The 22,926-nt window shown below is 60.5% G+C and overlaps 1 protein-coding gene across 14 annotated transcripts in view; it reads right to left on the reverse strand.

Moving 5' to 3' along the window:
- Positions 1-7,365: 7,365 nt before the first annotated feature.
- The window catches only part of PLEC (plectin), a 58,433-nt gene continuing 42,872 nt past the window's right edge, over positions 7,366-22,926 (reverse strand). For all 14 annotated transcript variants that reach the window (XM_063079783.1, XM_063079782.1, XM_063079789.1 and 11 more), the window contains 11 exons: positions 22,756-22,882; positions 22,463-22,646; positions 22,234-22,391; positions 21,909-22,087; positions 20,318-20,456; positions 19,874-20,230; positions 19,719-19,802; positions 19,443-19,547; positions 19,248-19,346; positions 14,909-18,289; positions 7,366-14,784 (listed from right to left, as the gene is read on the reverse strand). In XM_063079783.1, the coding sequence (XP_062935853.1) occupies positions 8,566-14,784; positions 14,909-18,289; positions 19,248-19,346; positions 19,443-19,547; positions 19,719-19,802; positions 19,874-20,230; positions 20,318-20,456; positions 21,909-22,087; positions 22,234-22,391; positions 22,463-22,646; positions 22,756-22,882 (11,032 nt within the window). In that variant the 3' untranslated portion in view covers positions 7,366-8,565. The remainder of the gene's footprint in view (positions 14,785-14,908; positions 18,290-19,247; positions 19,347-19,442; positions 19,548-19,718; positions 19,803-19,873; positions 20,231-20,317; positions 20,457-21,908; positions 22,088-22,233; positions 22,392-22,462; positions 22,647-22,755; positions 22,883-22,926) is intronic.

A 22,926-nucleotide genomic window follows, 5' to 3' on the forward strand; every position in this document is an offset into this window, starting at 1 on the left:
AGTGAGCAAACCAGCCGTCCCTATATAGAGATCTGAACCCGTGGCCTTGGTGTTGTCAGCACCACACTCTCCCCAGTGAGCCACGGGCCGGCCCAACAATCCCTACCTTTTAGTAGAGGAGTTTTAACCATTTGCATTTGCTCTGATTGTTAATATAGTTGGGTTCAAATCTACTATGTGGCAGTTTATTTTCTGTTTTCCCATCTGTTCTTTGTTTCCTCTTTATCCTTTTTCCATCTTCATTTAGATTAATTATTTTGCAGTGTTCCAATATAATCTTTTTTGGCTCATTAGTTACTACTCTTAGTTGTATTATTTTGTTGGTTGCTTTGCTGTTTATGATATAGACCTTCAGCTTGCTGCAGTCTACCTTCAAGTCAAATTATTCCACTCAATGCATAAGACCTTACAGCAAGACCCTCCATCGCTGCCTTCCTGGCCTCTGTGCTATTGCTATCATGCATTTTATTTCAATATGTGTCATAAACCCTGAATTACATTGCTACTATTTTTACTTTAAGCAGTTTATTATGTTTTGCAGAAACTTAATTAACAAGAAGCAAATCTTTACATCTACCGTGTAGTGAATGTTTTTAGGGCTCTTTCATCCTTTGTCTAGATCCAGATTTCCGTCTAGTATCATTTTCCTCCTGCTCGAAGGACTTCCTTTAACATTTTCTGCATTGCGGGTCAGCTGGTGACTAACTGTTTCAGTTTCTGTATGTCTGAAAGTCTTTATTTCACCTTTATTATTGAAATATATTTTTACAGAATAAGGAATTCCAGGTTGATGGTTGTTTTTTTTGCCCTTTAAATCTTCTAACTTGCATTGTTTCCAACAAGAAATCTGTGTCCTTATCTTTGTCCCTCTATACATGACATATGCCTGTAAAATCTGGCTGCTTTTAATATTTTCTCTTTATCACTAGTTTTAAGTAATTCAAATGATATTCCCTTGATGTAGTTTCCTGCATGTTTCTTGTGCCTGGAGTTCATTAAGATTCTTGGATCTGTGGATTTACAGTTTTCATCAACTTTGGAATACTTTTATCCACCATTTCTTCAAATATTTTTAATGTCCCCTTTCAGGGCCTCCAGTTACACGTATAGTAGGATGTTTGGAGTTTTCCCACCGATCACTAATGCTCGTTTCATTTTTTTCCAATCATTTTTCTCTGTTTCATTTTCGGTAGTTTCCTTTGCTACTTCTGTAACATTACCAATCTTTTCTTCTGCAATGTCTAATCTGCTGTTAATACATCCAATGTATTTGTCATCTCAGACATTATAGATTTCACCTCTACAAGTTCAATCTGGTTCTTTTTTCATATCTCCCATGTCTGTACTTAACATGTTCAATCTTTCCTCAAGCTTCCCGAAAATATGAAATACAATTATAACAACACTTTTAATGTCCTTGTCTACGAATTCTATCATCTGCGTCGTTTTGATTGACTGATTTGCATCTCACAAACTCCCAGGTGGTCCTGATGCTGCTGGTCTAGAGGGCACACTTTGAAGTCCACCGGCTTATTATTTAGAACCAAAAGAAATTTTAAAATGAATGAGACAGTTGAGGTCTGCTTCCCCAAAGGAAACTAAAATCACTTGTGCTGTTTCCTTATCTAGGCCAGTTCTCAGACCCAGAGCCCATAAACTGGCCAGGTGCCCTGTGAAGAGACCCTACAATACTACAGGTCAGACAGGAGCAATGCCCAATCCTTCCCCAAAGGGACCTGCAGCTGCTTCTATAGACAACTGTGCACTGGGGAGAGAGGACACCCAGACCAGGGCCTGAGCAGACACTGACACCTGGGCACTCAACGCACCACCACAGGGTCCCTGTGGGAGCAGGGGACATGGGAACAGTAATAAATGGAGCCCTGGCCCGGGACCCTCTTACAGATGATCATACCCCAGCCTAGGAAAGTATGACTGGCCCCTACTTCACAGCTGGCAGAGTTGTCACATCAGTCCTGTAGCCGTGGAGTAAACTGTGGTAGGAGAGACCAGATGCAAGTGTGAGAGCCCCACCCCAGCCAAGACAGGAACTCAAGATAATACCGCGTGTGGCAGAAATGGCAGTGCTTAGCAGAACCTCACACACTCAAAGGATGCAGGGGTGACAGCCACCATCTTCCCATTTAATTCACTGATCAGGTCCCTACAGAAACTGAACAGATCAAGGTGAATGACAGTGGAGCCCCACGAATGTCACCAGCGGTGTCCCTGAGTCCAGCTGTTGCGCTGTCTGTGGAACCTTTTCTAAGTGACTGGGCAATGGTCTCTTTTCCATACTGGTGGCAGCTCAGGAACACTTCGTATCCACATCGGATGGACAACAGCACACAGTCACACTGTGCCCTGGGTTGTGTCAACCCTCTGCCTTGTCACAGTATAGTCTGAAGGAACTTAGGTCATCTGACCAACACACAGGACACATCAGTCCACTTGCCGACAACATCATAATGACCAGGCCTGACAAGCAGAGAGTGCCAGGCTGGGAGGACACACGCACCGCCTCGTGTGGGAGATAACCTGAACACCGGTTCAGGGACTGGTCACTTCAGGAAAGCTCTTTGGAGTCCAGAGGTCTGGGACATGTTAGGACATCCCATCCAGGGCAAAGAACACGTTCTGAGCCTCTCGTTTCTTGCCACCGAGAAAGAACCATCCCAGCTGTAGGCCTCTGGGTTTTATAAAGAGCGCTGGAACACGCTAGAGAATATGACATCAGTCCACTTGTTGGATGACGTGGAGACTTCTAGTTTTGCAGGGGGCCCAGCAAGAGGAAGGGCACTGTAGCTGGTGAGGCCGTCGGACAAACAGTTCTGCCACGCAAGCCTGGGGACCCAGCAGACCCCTTGTACCAGGGATAGGTGGGTAAGGACGTGCTGTGGGTCTCTGGCAAGGCCCAAAAAGGAGAATGGCAGCGCAGACCCTAAGTTCTGCAGCAAGGACGCACCGTCTGCCCTGGGAAACTGCAGAGTTCTCAAAGAGAAGTTCCTGGGGCCGGTGAGGACTGTGCAGCCACAACTCCCACCAGAGCCATCAGACAAGCCACGGGTCTGGAGGCTCAGCAGGAATCCAGGGAAAGACGGGGTGCATGCCTCGGTGCAGGCTCATGGAGGGGCAGATGGCTGCATGAGCAGGTGGCCCAGGCCCACATTGCCCACCCTGGCACCACCCCCACAGAGGGTTCCAGTGACTAGTGGCGGGGGACAAACCTGGGCCTGACTCATGGTGTGGGCACGGCATGTTGGGCCAAGAACAGACGATGGCTCCACTCGGGGCTGGCCCTGGAGCCCATGTAGGGCAAGCCCTGGGCCAGAGCCGCACACGAGACTGTCTGCCTCGAGCGGAGAGAGCGGTTTACTGCGGGGACGTGCGTGGACTCACGGCTGGGGAGTGGCGTGGCTGGTGGGCGGGGGCCTGCGGAGCAAGACTGGAAATGTGGGGGAAGGAAGGGCCGGCCGCACCAAGGGTGTGGGGTCTTGCTTTAGTCCTTTTTGTGTTGCTGTAACAGAATACCTGAAACTGGATAATTTGTAAAGAACAGGGGTTTATTTGGCTCATGATTCTGGGACAGCTGCATCTGGCACGGGCCTCAGGCTGCTTCTACTCATGGCAGAAAGTGGCAGGGAGCTGGGAGGTACAAGCAGATCATATGGCGAGAGGAAGAGAGAGAGAGAGAGAGAAGGTGCCAGGGTCTTTTTAAGCAACGAGCTCTCGTGGGAACTAATAGAGCGAGAACTCACTCATTAATCCCCCCTCCCCCAGGGAGAGCATTAATCCATTCATGAGGGATCTGCCCCCATGACTCAATCAGTTTCCAACACTGCCACATTGGGGATCAGATTTCCACATGAGTTTTGGAGAGGACAACACATCCAAACTCCATCATTCCACCCCTGGCCCCCCAAAACTCATGTCACTCTCACATACAAAATACTATCCCCAAATTCAATCCCAACAGTCCCAAAAGTCTTAGCTTGCTCCAGCACCAACTTAAAAGTCCAAAGTCCAAAGTCTCCTCTGAGACCAAAAGCAAAAGTCTTTCCAGCTGTGAACCTGTAAAAGTGAAAACCAAATTTATCTACTGGCAAGATACAATGGTGGAACAGACAGTGGGTACACGTTCCCATTCCAAAAGGAAGGAGTAGGCCAGAAGAAAGGACAAACAGGTCCCAAACAAGTCTGAAACCCAGCAGGGCAGGCATTAAATATTGAAGATCCAAAATAATCTTCCTTGACTCCAAGTCCTGCATCATGGGAACAATTGGGCATCTGGTCCCCCAAAGCATCAGGCAGCTTCATTCCCACAGCTCTGCCAGGTGCAGCACAGTGGGCTGTGCTGGTGCCTGTGGCTTTTCCAGGCCTGCGTTGCACGTTACCGGTGGCCGTGGAGTCCTGGTGTCCTGGCAGCAGCCCCGCTGCCTTGGCTCTACTAGACATTTCCCTGGTGGGGGCTCTCTGTGGGGGCTCCAACCCCACTTTCCTGCTCAGCATCGCTCTAGTAGATGACCTCTATGGTGGCTCTGCCCCTGCGGCAGGTCTCTGCCTGAGTCCCCAGGCTTTTCCATACATCCTCTGAAATCTGGGTGGAGGCTGCCATGACTCCAGTGCTCTCACATCCTGCTGGCCTCTGGACTTAACACGACAAGGGCGCCACCGAGGTTTCAGGCCTCTACTCTCCAGGGCTCCTGCACGAACCACACTTGGGGCCACTTTAGCTGGAGCAGCTGGGATGCAGGGAGCAGGTTCCCAGGGGCAGCTGTGCCCCAGGTCTGTCCTCTGGGACAACTCAGTCCTTCTAGGCCTCAGGGTCTGTGATAGGTGGGGCACCCTTCCAGACTTCTCAAATGCCTACAGGGCTTTCCTCTCATTTTCTCTGCTATTAGCATCTGGCTGCCTCACCACCAAGATAATGTCTTTAGCAACCACTTTGTCTGCTTCACCCTTGCATTGTTCTCTGGCTCTCTGCTTCTTTACCACATGGCCAGGCTGCAAAGTTTCCAAATCTTTACGTTCTGCTTCCATTTGAAATTCTGGCTTTACATCATGCCTTTGCCGCCATAACTCAGAGTAGGCTGTTAGAAGTAGCCATGCAGGGCCGGCCTGTGGCTCACTCAGAAGAGTGCAGTGCTGATAACACCAAGGCCCCGGGTTCGGATCCTTTAAAAAAAAAAAAAAAAAGTAGCCATGCAGCGTCCTGAATGCTTTGCTGCTTGGAAATTTCTTCCTCCAGATACTCTAGTTCACAACTCTTAAGTCCCAACTTCCACAAAGTCCAAGGGCATGGACACAATGCGGCCAGGTTCCTTGCTATGGTGTAGCAAGGGTGAGCTTTTGTCCAATTCTCAATAAGTTCCTCATTCCTATCTGAGACCTCATCATCCGCATGGACTTTACTGTCCACATTTCTGTCAGCATTCTGCTCGCCACCACATAAGTCTCTAAGACATCCCAACTTTCCCTCGTCTTTTTCTCTTCTTCTAAGTCCTCCAAACTCCTCCAACCCTTGCCCATTACCCAGTTCCAAAGCTGCATCCACATTTTCAGGTATCTGTTTAGCAACACCCCACTCCTGGTACCAATTTTGTTTTAGTCCCTTTGTGTTGCTATAACAGAAATACCTGAGACTGGGTAATTTATAAAGGAAAGAGGTTTATGTGGCTCATGATTCTGGGACAGCTGCATCTGGCACGGGCCTCAGGCTGCTTCTACTCATGGTGGAAAGTGGCAGGGAGCCGGTGGGTACAAGCAGATCACATGGTGAGAGAGAGAGAGAGAGACAGAGAAGGTGCCAGGGTCTTTTTAAGCAACGAGCTCTCGCGGGAACTAATAGAGAGCTCACTCATTAATCCCCCCTCCCCCAGGGAGAGCATTAATCCATTCATGTGGGACCCGCCCTCATGACTCAATCAGTTTCCAACACTGCCACATGGGGGATCAAATTTCCACATGCGGTTTGGAGGGGACAACACATCCAAACTCCATCAGTTCTCATGCCGCATGACAATGTCCATCAGGAGAACCCACTGCAGGGGAGGCGCCAAACCACACAGGGACTCATGACCCAGTGTTCCAGGCAGGCTCCCAACCAGAGTAGCCGACACAGCCCTCTGCCCCCAGCAATAAAGACCAGCGCCCCCACTGCAGGTCCAGAGACCAGCTGGAGACTGGGTGGCACGCTGAGGCCCCTTCCCCTTGGCGAGGGCAGTGACTCATACTCCAGGCGTAGCGTGCCTTTCCTGACTGTGGTGCCTCAGCACCCGATCCTCAGCAGGGCTCCCAAGTGACATCACCTTTACCACAGGGCACCCCTGTCCTGGGAGCCACCCGCAGGCAGTGTCAGATAGCTCTTGCCAAAGTGCAGCTGACACTATCCTGACAATGACACCTGTGCAACTATGGTGCTGTCCTTCAGGACGGGTCCTCAAATCCATGGCCCCCTGGGTCATGTGGCCACATGGGTCTGGGGACCAAGGGGTGGAAGCAGGACTGGCCACCCATCACCCTGCTAGTGCCCCGCTGGGGAAGGGGTGTTTCCTGTCCTACAGCTTTAACCTGTGGGGCCAAGGTCCTGGTCCCCAGAGAAAAACTCTGCCACCTGGAGCAGAGTGAGGAAGCACCCACAGCAGTGGCAGCCACCTGGCCACGGTGGCTCCTGTTCTGGTTGAACATCATTGGCGGAGGTGACCCTAATCACCTACGCAATGGGGGCAGTGAGGACAGTTTGAAAATGGGCAAGGAGAGCAGAACCCAGTAAATGCACGATGACAAGGACGCAGACCTGTGGGTCTAGGTCATCCCTGCAGGCACAGGAGGGAGGGGAGCCCCGGCCACGGCCTCGGGCGACAGCTGCCGCAGGGTGGGGCTTGCCCTTCTCAGTCTTCTTGTGAGTCTTCCCTGAGATTGCAACCAACGGGAGTTCTGGAAAAGCCAAGCTCAGGGGCAGAAACCACAACAGAAGCAAGAGTGTCTGGGGGGCCAGGTGTGGCTGCCCTCGTGGCTGCCCTCAGTCAACAGGCACCAAATTAGCCAGGGTCACACCTCCCTCCCCGGGGTGGGGAGACACAGCCAGATTCACTGACCTCACCTCCGAGGAAACAGGAGCACCTTAAGTGCCACACACACACACCCGACCTCAGGTCATTGCCTGGACCAGAGCGGGGCATGGGGGCATCCAGGAGCAGCCCAGATGGGCCGGCCTCACGGCCTCCACCCCACTCTCCACCGCGCCCTGCTCCCTGGGCCACTAGGTCTGCCCTCCAGCCACCATCAGGGCTGCCGCATCCACCCCACCCTGACCCCCGACACACACCTGACTGTAGGACAAAAATACAAGGCAGGACCCACAGGAAGGTTGGAATTGCTTTTATTGGGGGCGGACACCGCAGGGCCCCCGCCCATGGTCAGGTTAGTGTTCTGCCCTCACAGAGGCGGCCGGCAGCCTGGCACTTCCACCTACTGCCTGCCTGGGTTAGTGGAACATGCAAAGCTCAGTCTAAGGGAGGAGGGAGGGGTGAGGGCCACCAAGGCCAGGGGCTGAGGGAACAGGAGGGTGGGTGGCACTGGGCTGGGGTGCCTCATCACCACACACAGCCCAGCTGGCGTCCCTGGGCCAAAGAGGGGCTGAGACTGATCTGGGAACTGGGGCTCCCTGGGAAAAATGGCAGGCAGCACCCCAGGGTGGGGCTCCACAGGCTCGAGGGCCCCTGGGCCCACAGGGAGGGCACATCTGCAGGACCCCCGGCCACACCCAGCTGGGAGCGTCTGTCTCCCACCCTGGGCCTGGGTCCTCGGCGCCTGGGGTAGGAGGGAGAACACAGAAGGCACTTACTAGGGAGCTGAGGCTGAGAGGCTGAAGCCAGAGGCCTGGGGTCGTGGGAGTGTGGGGGTCGGGGTGGGGGGTGAGCCACGAAGCAGAGCTCAGACGCAGCTGCAGGAACCGGCAGGAGGCTGGAGCCCAAACACCTAGCTCTGAAGACTGGACCCTCAACTTCCCATGGGGAAGGGGATTCTCTGGGCAGGCTGCAAGAGACGGCTGACCCGGGACCCCCTCCGTCCCCAGCAAGACCCACTGAGCGAGCAGGCCAGTCCTGGAAACACGCTGGGGAGAGGATGCTGGCCTAGGAGTTGAGGCCCCGAGAGGGATGAGGGCCCTCCACTGATGGGACTGGCTCCAGCTGCCCTTGGCAGCCAGGACTGGTGGGTGGCTTACGGGGCTGGGGGCCTTGTCCAGAAGGAACCCTCTCTGGGGAGACAGGAGGAGGCTGGGGACCTGGCTCTGGACCCTGCAAGGCACCTGGCTGTGGCGAGTGGCAGGTAGGAGGGACTGCGGACACCTGATGGGGGTGAGGCGGCCAGTGGGGCTTGGCCACCCCCGTGCCCAGGCCGTCTGGACAGCAGATATATATTACTATATTAGTCTGGGTTTTTTTTGGTTAAACTTTAGGCACCACTTGGGAGGAAGACACCTTCAAACATTAAAGAAAGACCCCAGCGCCTCGGCGGGGAGCCTGGCCGCATGCAGAGCGGGAGGGCAGAGGCAGGCAGGGGTCAGGCCACTGCAGACTCAGGGCCCCCCAGGGAGGCTGAGGGCCCCGAGGCGTAGCGGCGGCCATAGCCTGAGGAAGAGTAGGAGGAGGAAGAGAAAGTCATGGAGAAGCTGGAGCCAGTGGCATCGAAGCTGCCGCGGCGGGAGCCAGCCCGGGAGCCCGTGCGTGAGCCTGTGCGCGAGCCGGCGGCGGAGCCAGAGCCGCTGACGCTGTAGGGGCTGTAGTAGCCCTTGCTGGACTGGGCAGCGGCTTCCAGCAGCCGCAGGCCCGTGCCCTCCTCCACCATGCTGCGGTCCAGTGCGTCCTTGTATGAGATCTTGAGCTTGGTCTTGGGGCAGGTGAGGTACTTGGAGTAGGCGCCAACGTCACGCAGCTTCTGGGCGGTGCGGGTGTCCACGATGCCACGCTGCAGGGCCTCCTCCAGGGGCAAACGGCGCTGCATGTCGGGTTCAATCAAGCCTCCCGTCAGGTACTGCACCTCCAGGAAGCGCTGGCCTGCCTCGTAGTACAGCCAGCCCTTCTTCAGGGCCTGGGCGGCCGACATCTTGGTCTTGGTGCGTGGGTCCTCGAAGCCGCAGAAGGCCTTCTGGGCCAGGTTGATGCGGTCCACCATGATCTTGTCCACCAGGCCCTTGTTGACGGCATCCGTGACGGGGAAGCGCTCGCCAGTGCTGGGGTCGATGATGCCCCCGGTGCAGGCCTGTGCCTCCAGCAGCCGCTGCCCGGTGATGTTGTCGACCAGGTTGCGGTGCATGGCCTCTGTGATGGACACCTTCTCCAGCGTCTCCGTGTCCAGGATGCCGGCCACAGGGCCTGTCTCCTCAGTGGGGTCAGACCAGGGGGCCAGCTGGGTCCTAGAGACGGCAGGACTGATGGGGTAGGAGGAAGAGGAGCCCACCGATGAGGAGCGGGAGCGGAAGCCGCTGGCATTGCCCGAGAGCATGTCGGCAAACTCGGTGATGGAGAGCGTGCCGGCGCGGTACTGGTCCAGTGCCGAGCGGTCGATGAGGTTCTTGGCAATGGCATCGTCGATGTCGTACTGGCGGCCAGAGCGGCGGTCAATGATCATGGACTTGACCACGCCATCCGAGGAGGAGATGGTGATCTCCTCCCACTCGCACTCCTGCTCGGACAGCTCCAGGTACGTCTGGTGGTCAATGAGGCCTTTGCGGTAGGCCTCGTACACCGACATCTCTTTGCCTGTCTCAGGGTCCACAATCACCACGCGGCGCTTGCGCACCGAGGACTTGGAGGACGTCTTCCGCTCCCGCTTCCTCTCCTTCAGCGGCAGGAGGCACAAGCCCGTCTGGGGGTCAGTGATGCAGCGCTCCATCAGCTGCAGGTAGGTGAGGTTCTCCTCTGTGTTGGGATCGAAGAAGCCCTTGGTGTCATCGGAGGGGTCCGTCAGGATCTCATTCATCTCCTCGTCAAAGAGGCCACGCTTGTAGGCCACCTCCACAGGCAGGCGGTGGCTCTCCTCGGGGTCGATGATGCCACCCGTGGCAATCTGGGCCTCCAGCAGGCGGATGCCATGGTCCTTCAGGATCAGGCCCTTCTTCATGGCCTGGAAGAGGGAGATCAGCTTCCCAGAGTAGGGGTCCTTGTAGCCTGTGACGGCACGTTCAGCCGACAGCAACTTGTCCTTGAACTCGGGGCCCACGATGCCCATGCGCACGGCCTCCTCCACAGTCAGCTTGAGCCCCTTGATGGGGTCGATGACATAGCCGGTGGCTGCCTGTGCCTCCAGGAGCTCAAAGGCCGTGCCGGGGCGGATAATGCCCTTCTTCATGGCCTGGTACACAGACAGCCGCTCCTTGGTGGTGTCCACAAAGACGCCGGCAATGCAGCTGGTGCCCTCGAGGAACTTCTGCAGGCTCTTGGTGACCTCCTCGATGGAGGTCAGGCCCTCCTGCAGCTGCAGTGCCGTGGCCTCATCCATGACCTGCGAGCGCACCAGCTCCTCCAAGGTGATTTGTTTGCGCAGGCCAGGGAGGGTCACCTTGCGGGCACCAGAGAGTGGCAGGAGCAGCTGGCCGCTATTCTCGTCAGGGTGGCACCGTTTGAGCAGCTGCGTGTAGCTGAGGCGCTCCTCTGTGGAAGGGTCCACATAGCTGCGCACCTCACTGGGCTCTGAGAGCTGGTCATGTGTGTCCTTGTTGAGGTGGCCACGCTGGTAGGCCACCTCCAGCGGGAGGTGGAAGCCCAGGTGGGGATCTACAATGCCGCCTGTGGCCAGCTGGGCATCCAGCAGCCGCAGGGCCTCCTCGGCAGGGATGAGCTCCTTCTTCATGGCCTGGAAGAGTGAGATGGTCTGCTCGGTGTAGGGGTCACGGTAGCCGGTGACAGCCCGCTCGGCCGAGAGCAGCCGGTCATGCAGCTCAGGGCCAACCAGGCCCTTCCGCACAGCCTCGTCCACAGTCAGCCGCTCGCCCTTCACCGGGTCCAGCAGGAAACCTGTGGCCGCCTGTGCCTCCAGCAGCAAGCGGGCCACCTCGGCACTCAGCTGCCCGTTCTTGAAAGCCTGGTAGATGGTCAACGTCTTCCTAGAGCCAGTCAGGTAGACACCGGCCACGCAGCCTGTGCCATAGAGGTAGCGCCAAGCGGACTCTGCCTCGAGGACCTCGCGGAGGCTCTTGGTGCCCTCCCGGAGCAGGTTGTAGGTCTCAAGGGAGATGAGCCGGGCCTCGTACAGGTCCTCGGCCGTGAGGCGGCGGCGCACGTAGTCATAGGACGCCAGGTTCTGCTGGCGGATGATCTCGGTCTTTTCAATGATCTCAATGATGATGACGATCACACGCTCCTTGGTCACCCGGCCAGCCTGGAAGTCGGCCATCAGCCGGGTCCGCTGTTCCTCAGGAATTAGGTCAGATTGCATCACCTCCCACAGGGACATGGTGGAGCCACCGTGGCCACCACTGCCAGGAATATCGATCTGCGTCTCCTCGAATGCTCGCCGGGTCTCCTCTTCAGTGTACACCTGCGTGGTCTCCACCACCTCAACCTTCTCTGCCCCTTTTAGTGGCAGGAGGCGCAGGCCCGTCTCCGGGTCCTCCACGCAGCGCTCCAGCAGCTGCAGGTAGGTGAGGTTCTCGTGTGTGTTGGGGTCAAAGAAGCCCTTGGTGTCATCGCTGGGGTCCGCCAGCACGCGGTTCATCTCCTCGTCAAAGTAGCCGCGCTGGTAGGCCACGTCCACGGGCACGCGGTGGCTGTGCACGGGGTCGATGATGCCGCCGGTGGCGATCTGGGCCTCCAGCAGGCGGATGCCGTGGTCCCTGAGAACCAGGCCCTTCTTCATGGCCTGGAAGAGGGAGATGGTGGAGCCTGAGTAGGGATCCTTGTAGCCCGTGACGGCCTTCTCAGCGGACAGCAGCTTTTCGTGCAGCTCAGGGCCCACGACACCAGCCTTTACGGCCTCGTGGACATACAGGCGCTGATTCCGCACGGGGTCTACCAGAAAGCCAGTGGCTGCCTGCGCCTCAAGCAGGAGCATGGCTGTGCTGGGCCTGAGCAGGCCCCGGTGCATGGCCTCGTAGATGGTCACCTTCTCCTTGGAGTCCTCCAGGTAGATGCCGGCGAGGCAGCCACTGCCCTGCAACAGCGTCCGTACAGAGGCCACCTCTGAGAGGTCCTTCACCGACGTCTTACCATCCTGGAGGTCCTGAAACTGGGCTCTGCTGAGGACCCCTGAGGCCAGAAGCTCACTGGCCGGCACAGGGGTGCGAAGGCCAGTGAAGGACAGCCTCTCCTGCCGCCGGCTCTCCACCTCCTCGACAATGGTGATGAGGATCTTTATGACTTTCTCCACGGTGACCTTGCCCGTGCGGAACTGGCGTAGCAACTCCCGCCGCTGCTCCTCCGTGAAGTACTCCGAGCTTATAAGCTCCCACACTGTCAGCGTCCTGCCCTTGAAGCTGCCCACAGGGACCTCAACGGTGGCCTTCTCGAAGGTCTCATGGGCCTGGCGCTCAGAGTAGAGCTCCTCCTGCCGGGCCCGGGCGGCCTTCTCTGAGAGTGGCAGCAAACGCAGCCCAGTCAGCTGGTCAGGCCGGCACCTCTGCTGCAGCTGACCATAGGTGACTGGCTCCTGTGAGGTGGGGTCACAGTAGGCCTTGGCATCGTCCCTGGGTGCTGACAGGGCCCTGCTGGTTTCCTCATCCAGATATCCCCGGGCATAGGCAATGTCCAGGGGCACACGGTGGCTCTTGCTGGGGTCCACAATGCCACCTGTGGATAGCTGGGCATCCAGCAGGCGCAGGCCCTGCTCCTGCGGGATGAGGCCCTTCTTCAGGGCTTGGAACAGGGAGACGCTCTGCCCTGAGTAGGGGTCCCTGTAGCCTGTCACAGCCTTCTCGGCCGAAAGCAGCTTTTCATGCAGCTCAGGGCCCACCAGGCCAGCACGCACTGCCTCGTCCACGGTCAACCGGGCGCTAGTGGCAGGGTCTATGATGTGCCCAGTGCCGGCCTGAGCCTCCAGCAGAGCCACAGCCACATTTGGTTGTAGGAGGTCCCTCTTCAGGGCCTCGTAGATGCTCAGCTTCTGCCCTGCCTCTTCTAGCCATACGCCTGCGATGACATTGGCACCCCGCAGGGCTCGCCGCACAGTGTCCATCTCGGCCACCTCTTGCACGGAGCACTCACCCCGCTGCAGCTGGCGGTAGAGGTCGCAGTCGATGACCTTGCTCTCCAGCAGCTCAGCAGCAGGTACCAGGGTGCGCAGGCCCTCAAAACAGAGCTGGCCCTTGCGCTCGTGCTCCTCCACCACAGTGATGACGATCTTAATGATCTTCTCCACTGTGATCCGGCCTGTGCGGAACTGCCGCAGCAGGTCCCGCCGCTGCTCGGCCGTGAAGTATTCTGAGTTGATGATCTCCCAGATGGTCACCGTCTTGCCTTGAAACTTGCCAAATGGTGCAGACACGGTGGCCTTCTCAAAGACGTCCCGAGCCTCCGAGTCAGTGTAGACCAGCTCACCGCCCTTGGCAGCCTTATCTGTGAGTGGCAGGAGGCGCAGGCCAGTCTCCGGGTCCTCCACACAGCGCTCCAACAACTGCAGGTAGGTGAGGTTCTCGTGTGTGTTGGGGTCGAAGAAGCCCTTGGTGTCGTCACTGGGGTCCGCCAGCATGCGGTTCATGTCCTCGTCAAAGTAGCCACGCTGGTAGGCCACCTCCAGAGGCACGCGATGGCTGTGCACGGGATCGATGATACCACCGGTGGCAATCTGGGCCTCCAGCAGGCGGATGCCGTGGTCCCGGACGATGAGATCTTTCTGCATGGCCTGGAAGAGGGAGATCTGCTCCCCGGTGTAGGGGTCCTTGTAGCCAGTGACAGCACGCTCAGCCGACAGCAGCTTATGATGCAGCTCAGGACCCACGACGCCCTCCTTCACAGCCTCGTTGACGGTCAATCGCCGGTTCCGCACAGGGTCCAGCAGGAAGCCTGAGGCTGCCTGGGCCTCCAGCAGAATGAGAGCTGTGCCAGGGCTCAGTAGCTGTCTCTGCAGGGCTGCATAGATGCTCAGCTTCTCATTGGTAGGCTTCAGCAGCAGCCCCGCAATACTACTGTGGCCCTGCAGATACCGGCGCACATCTTCCTGCCGCGCTAGCTCAGCCACTGTAGTGTGACCCTGAGCCAGACGATGCAGCTCCTCTGTGCTCAGGATGCCTGCCTCCTGCAGCTGCTGGGCTGAAACCTTCCACCGCACGCCATCGAAGGCATTCTCGGGCTGCACCTCTGCCACTGGGCCGTCAGGTGCCTCCTGGCCGTTGGGCAATGCCTTCGTGGCAGCACCCTGCAAAGTGACGATTTCCTCCGAGTGGGCGAGCGCGGCCTGGTGTTCTTCTTCCAGGCGCTGCAGCTGCTCCCGCAGCCGCTGGTTCTCCTCGGCCAGCAGCTTCTCCTGCTGCTGCCGCTGCTCTTCCAAACGCTGCAGCTCCTCCTGCTTGCGCCGCACGCCCTCCTCGGCTTCATGTTGCCGCCGCCGTGCCTCCTCCATGCTGGCCACCAGCTGCTGCTTCTCCTGCTCCAGCTGCTGCTGCTGCCGCTGCTGCTCCTCACGCAGCTTCTGTGCCTTGGCCACCTCATCCTGGAAGAGCTGCTCCAGCTTGGCCTTTTCCTGCTCGATGAAGCGCTCCCGCTGCAGCAGGCTGTCCTTTTCAGCGAGGAAGCTCTGCTGCAGGGCCTGTGTCTCCTGCAACAGCTGCTCCTGCTTCACCATCTGCATCTGTGAAAGGCCAGGTGAAGGGTGGGCAGCAGTCAGAGACTACGGAGGCCCAGGACACCCTGCCGCCCCACCCATGGGCAGATCCCCCCGGGGCCCACCCGCCTGCAGGGGAGAGGGCTGGTACCTCCTCAGACTTGAGCTGTAGCAACTTGGCCTCCTGCTTGAGCTTCTCCTTCTCACGCTCCAGCTCGGCAATGGCCTCCCGCAGCCTCACGGCATCCTGGTCGCTCTGCTGCCGCTGGATCTCAAGTGTCTGCACTAGTGTCACCTTCTCCTGCGTGGCAAGCTCAGTGCGATGCAGCTTCTCGCCAATCTCTTCGGCCTGCCTCCGGAAGCGCTGGGCATCCTCCTCGGCACGGGCCTGGGCCCGGCTCATCTCAGCCACACGCAGCTTGAGGCGCTCGGCCTCCGTGCTCATCTCCAGCTGCCGCTGCCTCTCCACTTCCAGAGTGCGCTGGAAACCCTGCGTCTCCTGTGCCAACTGCTGTGCCATCTGGTCCTTGTCCTCCTGCAGCCGCCGGGCCTGCTCCTGTGCAAGCTCCTTCTGCTGCAGCAGCAGCTCGGCCTCAGCTTTGAGCCGCGTGGCCTCTTGCACCGCCTGCATCTTTTCCTTGAGCATCTTCTCAGCCAGGGCCCGCTGCTGCGCCACATCATCCTCTGCCAACTGCCGCAGCCGTGCGGCCTCCTGGGCCGCCACACTCAGCCGCGCAGCCTCCTCCGCCACCTGCTTCATCTTCTCGGCCTCCTCCTGCAGGAAGCGCTGCGTGTTGTCCTTGTCACGCAAGATGAGCGCGCGGTTCTCAGCCTCAATGCGCGCCTTGAGCTTGCTCAGCTCCTCCATCTGCACGCGCACAGAGAAGAGTTCCTCCTCCACCTGGCTGCGCTGGCGGGCTGCCTCTGTCACCTCCGCCTTCAGCCGCTGCAGCTCCTCGTCCAGAATGCTCTTCTGATGGTCAGTCTCCTCCAGCTGCAGCCGCAGCGTGGTCAGTTCCTGCTCCACCTGTGCCTTCTGCCGCAGCGTCTGCTCGGCGAATTTCTTGTGTTTCTCCATCTCGGCGTCCGCTGCCTGCTTCTGGCGCAAAGCCGCTTGCTCTGCCTGCGCCCGTCGCGCGGCCTCCTGCTCAGCTTCCTTGCGCAGCTTCTCTGCAGCAGCCTGGGCCTGGGCCTGGGCCTGCGCCTGCTCCTCGGCTGACTGCTTCAGCCGCTCGGCCTCTTCCACCTGCCGCCGGGACTGCGCCGCCTCGCGCTCGGCCTGCTGCCGTGCCTCCTCCGCCTCCTCGGCCGCTCGCTGAGCTGCCTCCGCCTCACCACGCAGCCGCTCCAGCATGCTCTGCTCCTGCTGCAGCGTCTGCTGCAACTCCTGCTCCTTCTGCTGCACCGCGAAGGCGTGTGCCTTCTCCTCCGCCTGGAGCCGCTTCTGGGCGGCCTCCTGGGCCAGCTGCAGCTGCCGAGCCGACTCCTGCTCCGCGCGCTCCCGCAGGCGCCGCGCCTCCTCCACCTTGGCCTTGAGCCGCTCCACTTCCTCCAGTGCAGCCTTGCGCTGCCGGGCGGCCTCCTCCTCTGCCACCAGGCTCTTCTGCACGCGCTCCTCGGCCTCTCGGCGCCGCTGCTCCTCCTCGGCCGCCAGCTGGCGCTGGCGCGCGGCCTCCTGCTCCGCCTGCTCCTTGCTGCGCAGCGTGTCCTCGGCGTTGCTGCGGATGCGCCCCAGCTCCAGCTCCAGCTCCGCCTTGCCGGCAGCCGCCTTCTCGAAGCTCGCCTTGACGGCCAGGATCTCCTCCTCCACCTGCCGCCGCTGCCGCAGCGTGTCCTCCACCAGCCCCTTCTGCCGCTCCAGCTCGCTCTCCGAAGCCTTGCGCAGCTGGGCCAGCCGCTCCTCGATGTCGGCCTTGTGCTGCTCGGCCTGCTCCTCCAGCCGCCGCCGCTGGAAGGCCTCGTCGTCCGCCAGCCGCCGCAGCCGCTCGTTCTCGGCTTCCTTCTCCTTGAGCGCGAGCTCCGCCTCCGTCTTGAGCCGCGTGGCCTCGCTGATGGCCGCCAGCTTCTCGGCGAGCACCCGCTCGGCCTCGGCCCGCTGCCGCGCCGCGTCGTCCTCGGCCAGCTGCCGCTGCCGCTTGGCTTCCTCGGCCAGGGCGCGCAGGCGGGCGGCCTCCTCGGCCAGCTCGCGGAAGCGGCCGACCTCGGCCTCCAGCCTCTGCTTGGACTTCTCGCTGGTGGAGCGCGACTCCTCCTCGGCCCGCGCCTTGCTGGCCAGCAGCACCTCCATCTCCGCCCGCACCTTGGCCAGCTCGGCCTCCAGCTCCTGCCGCTTCTGCGTGGCCGCGGACACGTCGCGCTGCAGCCGGGCCAGCTCCTCGTCCAGCAGCTGCCGCTGCTGCTCGCCCTGCTCCGTCTCCGCCCGCAGCCGGATCAGCTCCTGCTCTGCGGCCAGGCGCTGCTGCGCGGTGCCCTCCGCCAGCTGCCGCTGCCGCTCCAGCTCCTGCTCCGCCAGCTCCCGCTGCCGCACGGCCTGCTCCTCCGCCTTGCCGCGCCGCCGCGCCTCACGCTCCGCCTCCTCCTTCTGCTTCTCGGCCTCGGCCTGCGCCAGGCTCTTCTGCTGCGCCACCTCCTCTGCCTGCAGCCGCAGCCGCAGCGCCTCGTTGGCCTTCAGCTGCCAGCGCTCCAGCTCCCGCTCGGCCTCCTCGCGAGCGCGCTCGGCCTCGGCCTGCTGCTGCGCCCGCCGTTCGGCCTCTTCACGCAGCTGAGCCACCGTGACGTGCTCCTCCTGCAGGGTGCGCTCCAGCTGCGCCGTCTTCTCCGCGAAGGAGGCGCGCTTGCTCTGCAGCTCTGCCTCTGCGCTGCGCTGCGCCGTCTCCAGGGCTACCTGCACCTGGCGAGCGCGCTCTGCCTCGGCCTGCCGCAGCCTCCGCTCGGCCTCCTCTGCCTGCAGTCGCAGCTCCTCCAGCGCCTGCACGGCCCGCTGCTTCTCACGGGCCGCCTCGGCCTCCGCTTTCACGCGCAGGGCCAGCTCTGCCTCCGCCTGCCGCTTGCGCTGGCTCTCGTCCTGCACCTGCCTCCGCAAGCGCTCCGCCTCCTCCTGCGCCTGCCGCTTCTGCGCCTCGGCCTCCTCGGCGCGCGCTCGCAGCGCCTGCAGCTCCCCCTCGGCCCCACCACGCTGGCGCTCCGTGGCCTCCAGCTGCAGGCGCACCACACGGATCTCCGCCTCCACGCGCAGCCGGCTGCGTTCAGCCGCCTCCACTTGCTGGGCCTTGGCCTGGATCTCCGCCTCGGAGCTCTGCCGCACATGCTGCAGCTCCTCTTGGATGCTGCGCTTCTGCTGCTGGGCGTCCACCGCCGCCGCCTCCCTCCGCACCACCTCCTCCTGCATGCGCCGCTGCAGCTCCTGCGCCTCCCGCTCAGCCTGCGCCTTGGCCTGGGCGTGCGCCTCGGCCAGCTGCCGCTGCTTCTCCAGTGCAGCCTCCACCTCTGCCAGCCGCTCCCGCTCCTCTGCCCGCTGCTGCTCGGCCAGCCTCTGTGGCCGCGGCAGAGAGAGGAAGAGAACCAAAGAGAGCGTGAGCACGGAGCAGGCACCAGGCACCACCACAGTTCACTGGGACAGCGCGGTGCGGGGGGGATCAGGGAGGACAGAGGTCCCAGCCCGGCCGAGGAGAGAGCGTGCACCCGCCCAGGGCACCCGGGCAGCGAGCGCAGCAGCCCCACCGTGCTCACCAGCCTGGGGAAGGAGGCCCAGGCGTCCTCCCCTCTTTCCGCAGACAGGCGACGGAAACAGACAGACGGACGGGGGAGAGAGAGAGCAAAGCAGGAGGCTCGCAGGGCAGTGAGCTGCGCCCCCCACACAGCCCCTGCCTGGGCTCTGCTGGGCGCAGTATGCTTGGTTCCCACCATGGGCCCCTATCCCTGACCAGGGCCACTTCGGAGACCAGTGGAGCAGGGCAGAGTGGCCAGAGTGGGGACAACAGTGCAGGCTTGAGCCAGCTCAGAAGAGGGACTCCTGGGCCAGCAGCTCCAAGCAGAGAGGAGGCAAGGCCCAGGCAGGCCAGTCGGCGGGGCCACCCAGGAGTCAGGGAGGAACTAGACAGGTGGGCACCCGTCCCCAGCCCTCACGACCTGACAACCCCCAACTGTTCCTACAGCAAAGGGCCAAGTAGAGAGACCAACGCAGAATCCCCAGGAAGAGTGCACAGGAGAGCCAGGGGACACAGGTTAAGACACTCGCCAACATAGAGGAGAGAAGAGGCACCGACCACCATGGGGAGAGCAGTGCAGCACCAGGCCAAGGTGGGGCAGGCCACAGGTGAGGGCAGCCTGGGTGGGCCGTGCTGGGGGGAAGGCGCACCAGGCAGGAGGACATAAGGAGAGCTGCAGTGAGCGGTCTGGGATGGGTACCTATGGGCTGTGCTGTGCTGGGCAGGGCAGGCAGCAAGACAGCCCACCGCCCCTACCCGGCCCCCAGCCCGACCTGACCGTACCTCCTCCTCCTCCATGCGCCGCAGAGTCTCGCTGATGAACTTGATGTACTGGCTCGTGAGTGTGGTCAGCTCACTGTAGCGGGTGCGCAGGTCCACATACTGGGGAGTGCACCAGGGTCAGCCCTGCCTGAAGCCACAGCCCGAGGCCCACCCAGCCCCTCACCCAGGCTGGGCTTGTCCTACTCCCCACCTTACCTCCTGGATGACGCTCTCTGATCCAGACTGGACCTTGGGCTTCTTGGCTGGGGAGGCCACTGGCTCAAGCTGCGCCTTGTACGTGACCAGTTGGAGCTCATAGTCCTGTGGGGACACACTGAGGTCGGCCACCAGCTCTGCCCTCTGGTTTCCTGAGTCCAACCCCACACCCACCCGCAGGCTTTCCTCAGCGTGGCCCAGTCATGGGGGACACCGAGCAAGTGTCCCCTGGGATTCAGGGCTTGGTGAGGGTGGCAGAAGGGAGGGCGGCCTCACCTTGATGGCATTAATGTACTGCTTGGCGAACTCCTGGCACTCCCCAACTTTCTCCCCGTGGCGCTCGATTTCCTCCAGCAGGGCCTGGGAAGGGAAGGTGGTCAGCACAGTCCAGGACACGCCCGCCCGCCGCTGTCCCACCCTCCTGGGCCCACCTTCTCCTGCTGTAGCTGCTCCCGCACGGCCCGGCTGTTGGCCAACGGCACGGCCTGGATCTGCTCCTGCCGCCGCTTGGCCTCCTGCAGCCAGGCCCCCAGTGGGTCTGCGCTCTCGCGGTAGTAGCGCAGCTGGCGGCCCAGCTGCTGCAGCTCACGCTGCCGCACATCTGTCTGAGCCAGCACGGCCTGCCACCGCTCCAGCAGGTGGGTGACCCGCTCGCGCCAGCGTTCCACCTCCACGTCCCGCTCTCCGTGCCGCTGCTGTAGCCGCTCGCCCACCTCCTGCGCCCCCCGCAGCTCATCCCGCAAAGCGTTGAACACTGGCTGCTGTGCCTCCGCCTGGGCCCGGAGCTTCTGTCGGGGACAGAAGAGGTGGGTGTCACTTCAGCTGGGGTCCCCATGGTTCCCCACCCCTGGTGAGGCACAGGCCTGTCCTGGTACCTTCAGTGAAGCCTTGGTGGCCTCAAGCTCCTGAAGGGTGGCAGGCACAGCCTGGGCCTCCTTGAGCTGCTCCTCATGGGCCTTGAGCACCTCCTCGGCCCCTTGAGTGCTGCGGATCACCAGACTGATGGTCTTGAGCCTGGGGACAAAGCAGGGCTCAGAGGCAGGACAAGGGCGGGCTTAGGCAACAAGCACAGAGGGGTGGACTCAGAGCTCCAGGTACCCTCTGGGTGCTGCTTGCTAAGCCCAGACCCCGACTGGCCAGAGCCCTGGTGGTTGGCAAGCCTCTGCGGCCACAGGCTTCACAGAGAACAGAGACTCTGGGAGAAGGTGGTCGTGGGCTTCTTGGACACAGGGACACTTAAGCTCCAGCCTGAAAACCCCAGAGAGAGGACATGCCAACCAGGAACAGCAGACTCCAAGGCCCTGAGGCAGGCAGAACCCATCAGCTGGATGCCAGCCTCGCCCAATGCCCACAGGGCCTGGGGGTGCAGTTCTCGGCCTTCCAGCCCAAGCCTGGTGAGGGCACGTCCAGGGTGGAAACGGCACCACACGCCAGCCAGTTATGTTTCTCTCAATGTATTAGTGTTTGTGAGTAAAGGGTAAACAAAGGGTGATACATCATTTGCAGCACAGGAAGTGACTATGAAATAATACATCAGAAACAAACGCCAGTGGCCCTCAAGGAGCAAGTCAGGAACGGAATGGACAAGAGACGGGACAGAGGAATGTTTCTCACTACACTTCCGATTGGATCCACGTGAGCATGCAAGCTTCTATGCCTCTGAATGAAAATATGCTGAAATACACAGCACAAGGATGGAAGAGGCCCTGTAGCTGGGCACGGGGAGAAGGCAGGCAGGAGAGAGCGGGCCCTCGCAGGGGCTCTGCATCTCACCAAGGGCTCTGAGCCAGGGAGGAGACCATGGGGCCCCCTGGGCACAAACCTTGGCCCTGGGGCCTCTTACCACCTGTGTCCCTCCATTGTCTCACCCACAGTCCCCACCCCCTACCTACTCCTTACAAGTCTTCATCTCCACTCTCCACCAAGAAGCCCCTCTCTTGAAGTCACCGATGCCCCCCAGGTGGCCAACCCTTGTCTCCTCTGATCCTCACTGGCCTGGGCCACATCCTCTCTGGCATCCCCTCGCTCCTGACCTCTCCACCACCAGGGCCAGGCTGCCCTTTGGTCCTCCTCCTGCTGTCCACATCTCTTTCTGTCCACGACTTCAATCAACTGCCCTACATAGCAACCCTGTCTTCGCCTCTTGCTCCTGACAGGGCTGGCTGCCTGCTGACATCCACAGTGCAGATTCTCCTAAGTCCTCACCCCCACGGTCTCCCCACCTCCATGAACAGCACTGTCCCCCTTACACCCACAGAAGTCCCAGGCATCATCTTCAAGATGTGTCAGGACCTAAATGCTCGCCATCTCTGCGGCCGCCATCCTGGCCTGAGCCTGCCATCTGCTGGCCACTCAGCAGCCCCCAACTCATGCACTCATCCCGCCCTTCATCTTCTCAGAACACTCCCACAGTCACAGCCTCACCACAGCCCGACCCAGTTCCTGGCTGCAGACAGGTGTGCTCACTTCTCCAGGTAGATGGCGGACAGGCTGCGGACCTGCTCCAGCTTGCCAAGCGTCAGCTCCAGCTCCGAGCGCAGAGTGGGGGCAGTAGGTGATGGCTCGGGTAGGGCCAGCACCTTCTCAGCCTCAGCAGAGAGCCGGGAGACCCCCTTGCCCAGCCCCTCCACTTCAGCCTGTGCTTTCTGAGGAGAGACGGAGTAGGGGACACACTGACCACCAAAACCCAATACACAGCACTGCTCAAAGACCAAGGGAGGGAGGTGGGGGCAGGGAGGAGACATGGGGGAGAGAGACCACTGGGGGGACACGGGGGTGGGGTGGTGCCTGCCTGCTGCTCGGCGATGCGCTGGGCACACTCCCGTGCAGGTTCTTTATCCAGTGGCAGCCGCAGGCGGTGCACAGTGCGAGTCTCGCAGGCCTCCAGTTGCAGCCGGATGTCTCTGAGCTCTGAGATGCAGCGCTGGCAGCGAGACTCCTCCTGCTCGCCTGGGGGACACGTCCTGATCAATCGGCTGCCGGGCCTGCTGCCCGCCCACCCAGGCCCTGTCTGTGCATACCCTGCTCCAGGCTCTGCAGCAGCTGCTGGTAGTGGTGGCTGCAGGAGCTGTACTCGCGCTCAGCTGTGAGCCGGTCCTCAGGCCCGAAGCCACTGGCATCCTGGCTGTCCCGCAGGAAGGCCTGATAGTGCAGCTCCAGGCTGCGCAGGGCTTGGCGCTGCTCCTCGGGCTTCAGCATGCGAAACTGGGGGTGGCAGGTGGGACTGAGCGCAAGGCAAGGCAGGTGGGTGCCCCACAAGATGTCACCTCCCGTCCCCACGCCCAGAGCGCCTGCAGCCAGGAGGCAGTAGTACCGTGACCAGGGACCAGGAGCGGATGAGCTGCACGTCACGGCTGAGACTCTGCCATGCCAGGAGGCTCTTCATGTCCACATGCAGCTGGTGCCAAAGTGTGACCAGGGCCTGGTGCTGGGACTCCAGCCTACAGATCAGGGCCACAGTCAGAGCCAGCTCAGGGGTGTCTGA

This window comes from Cynocephalus volans, chromosome 15, assembly GCF_027409185.1.
Source record: "Cynocephalus volans isolate mCynVol1 chromosome 15, mCynVol1.pri, whole genome shotgun sequence".
Lineage (NCBI taxonomy): Eukaryota > Metazoa > Chordata > Mammalia > Dermoptera > Cynocephalidae > Cynocephalus > Cynocephalus volans.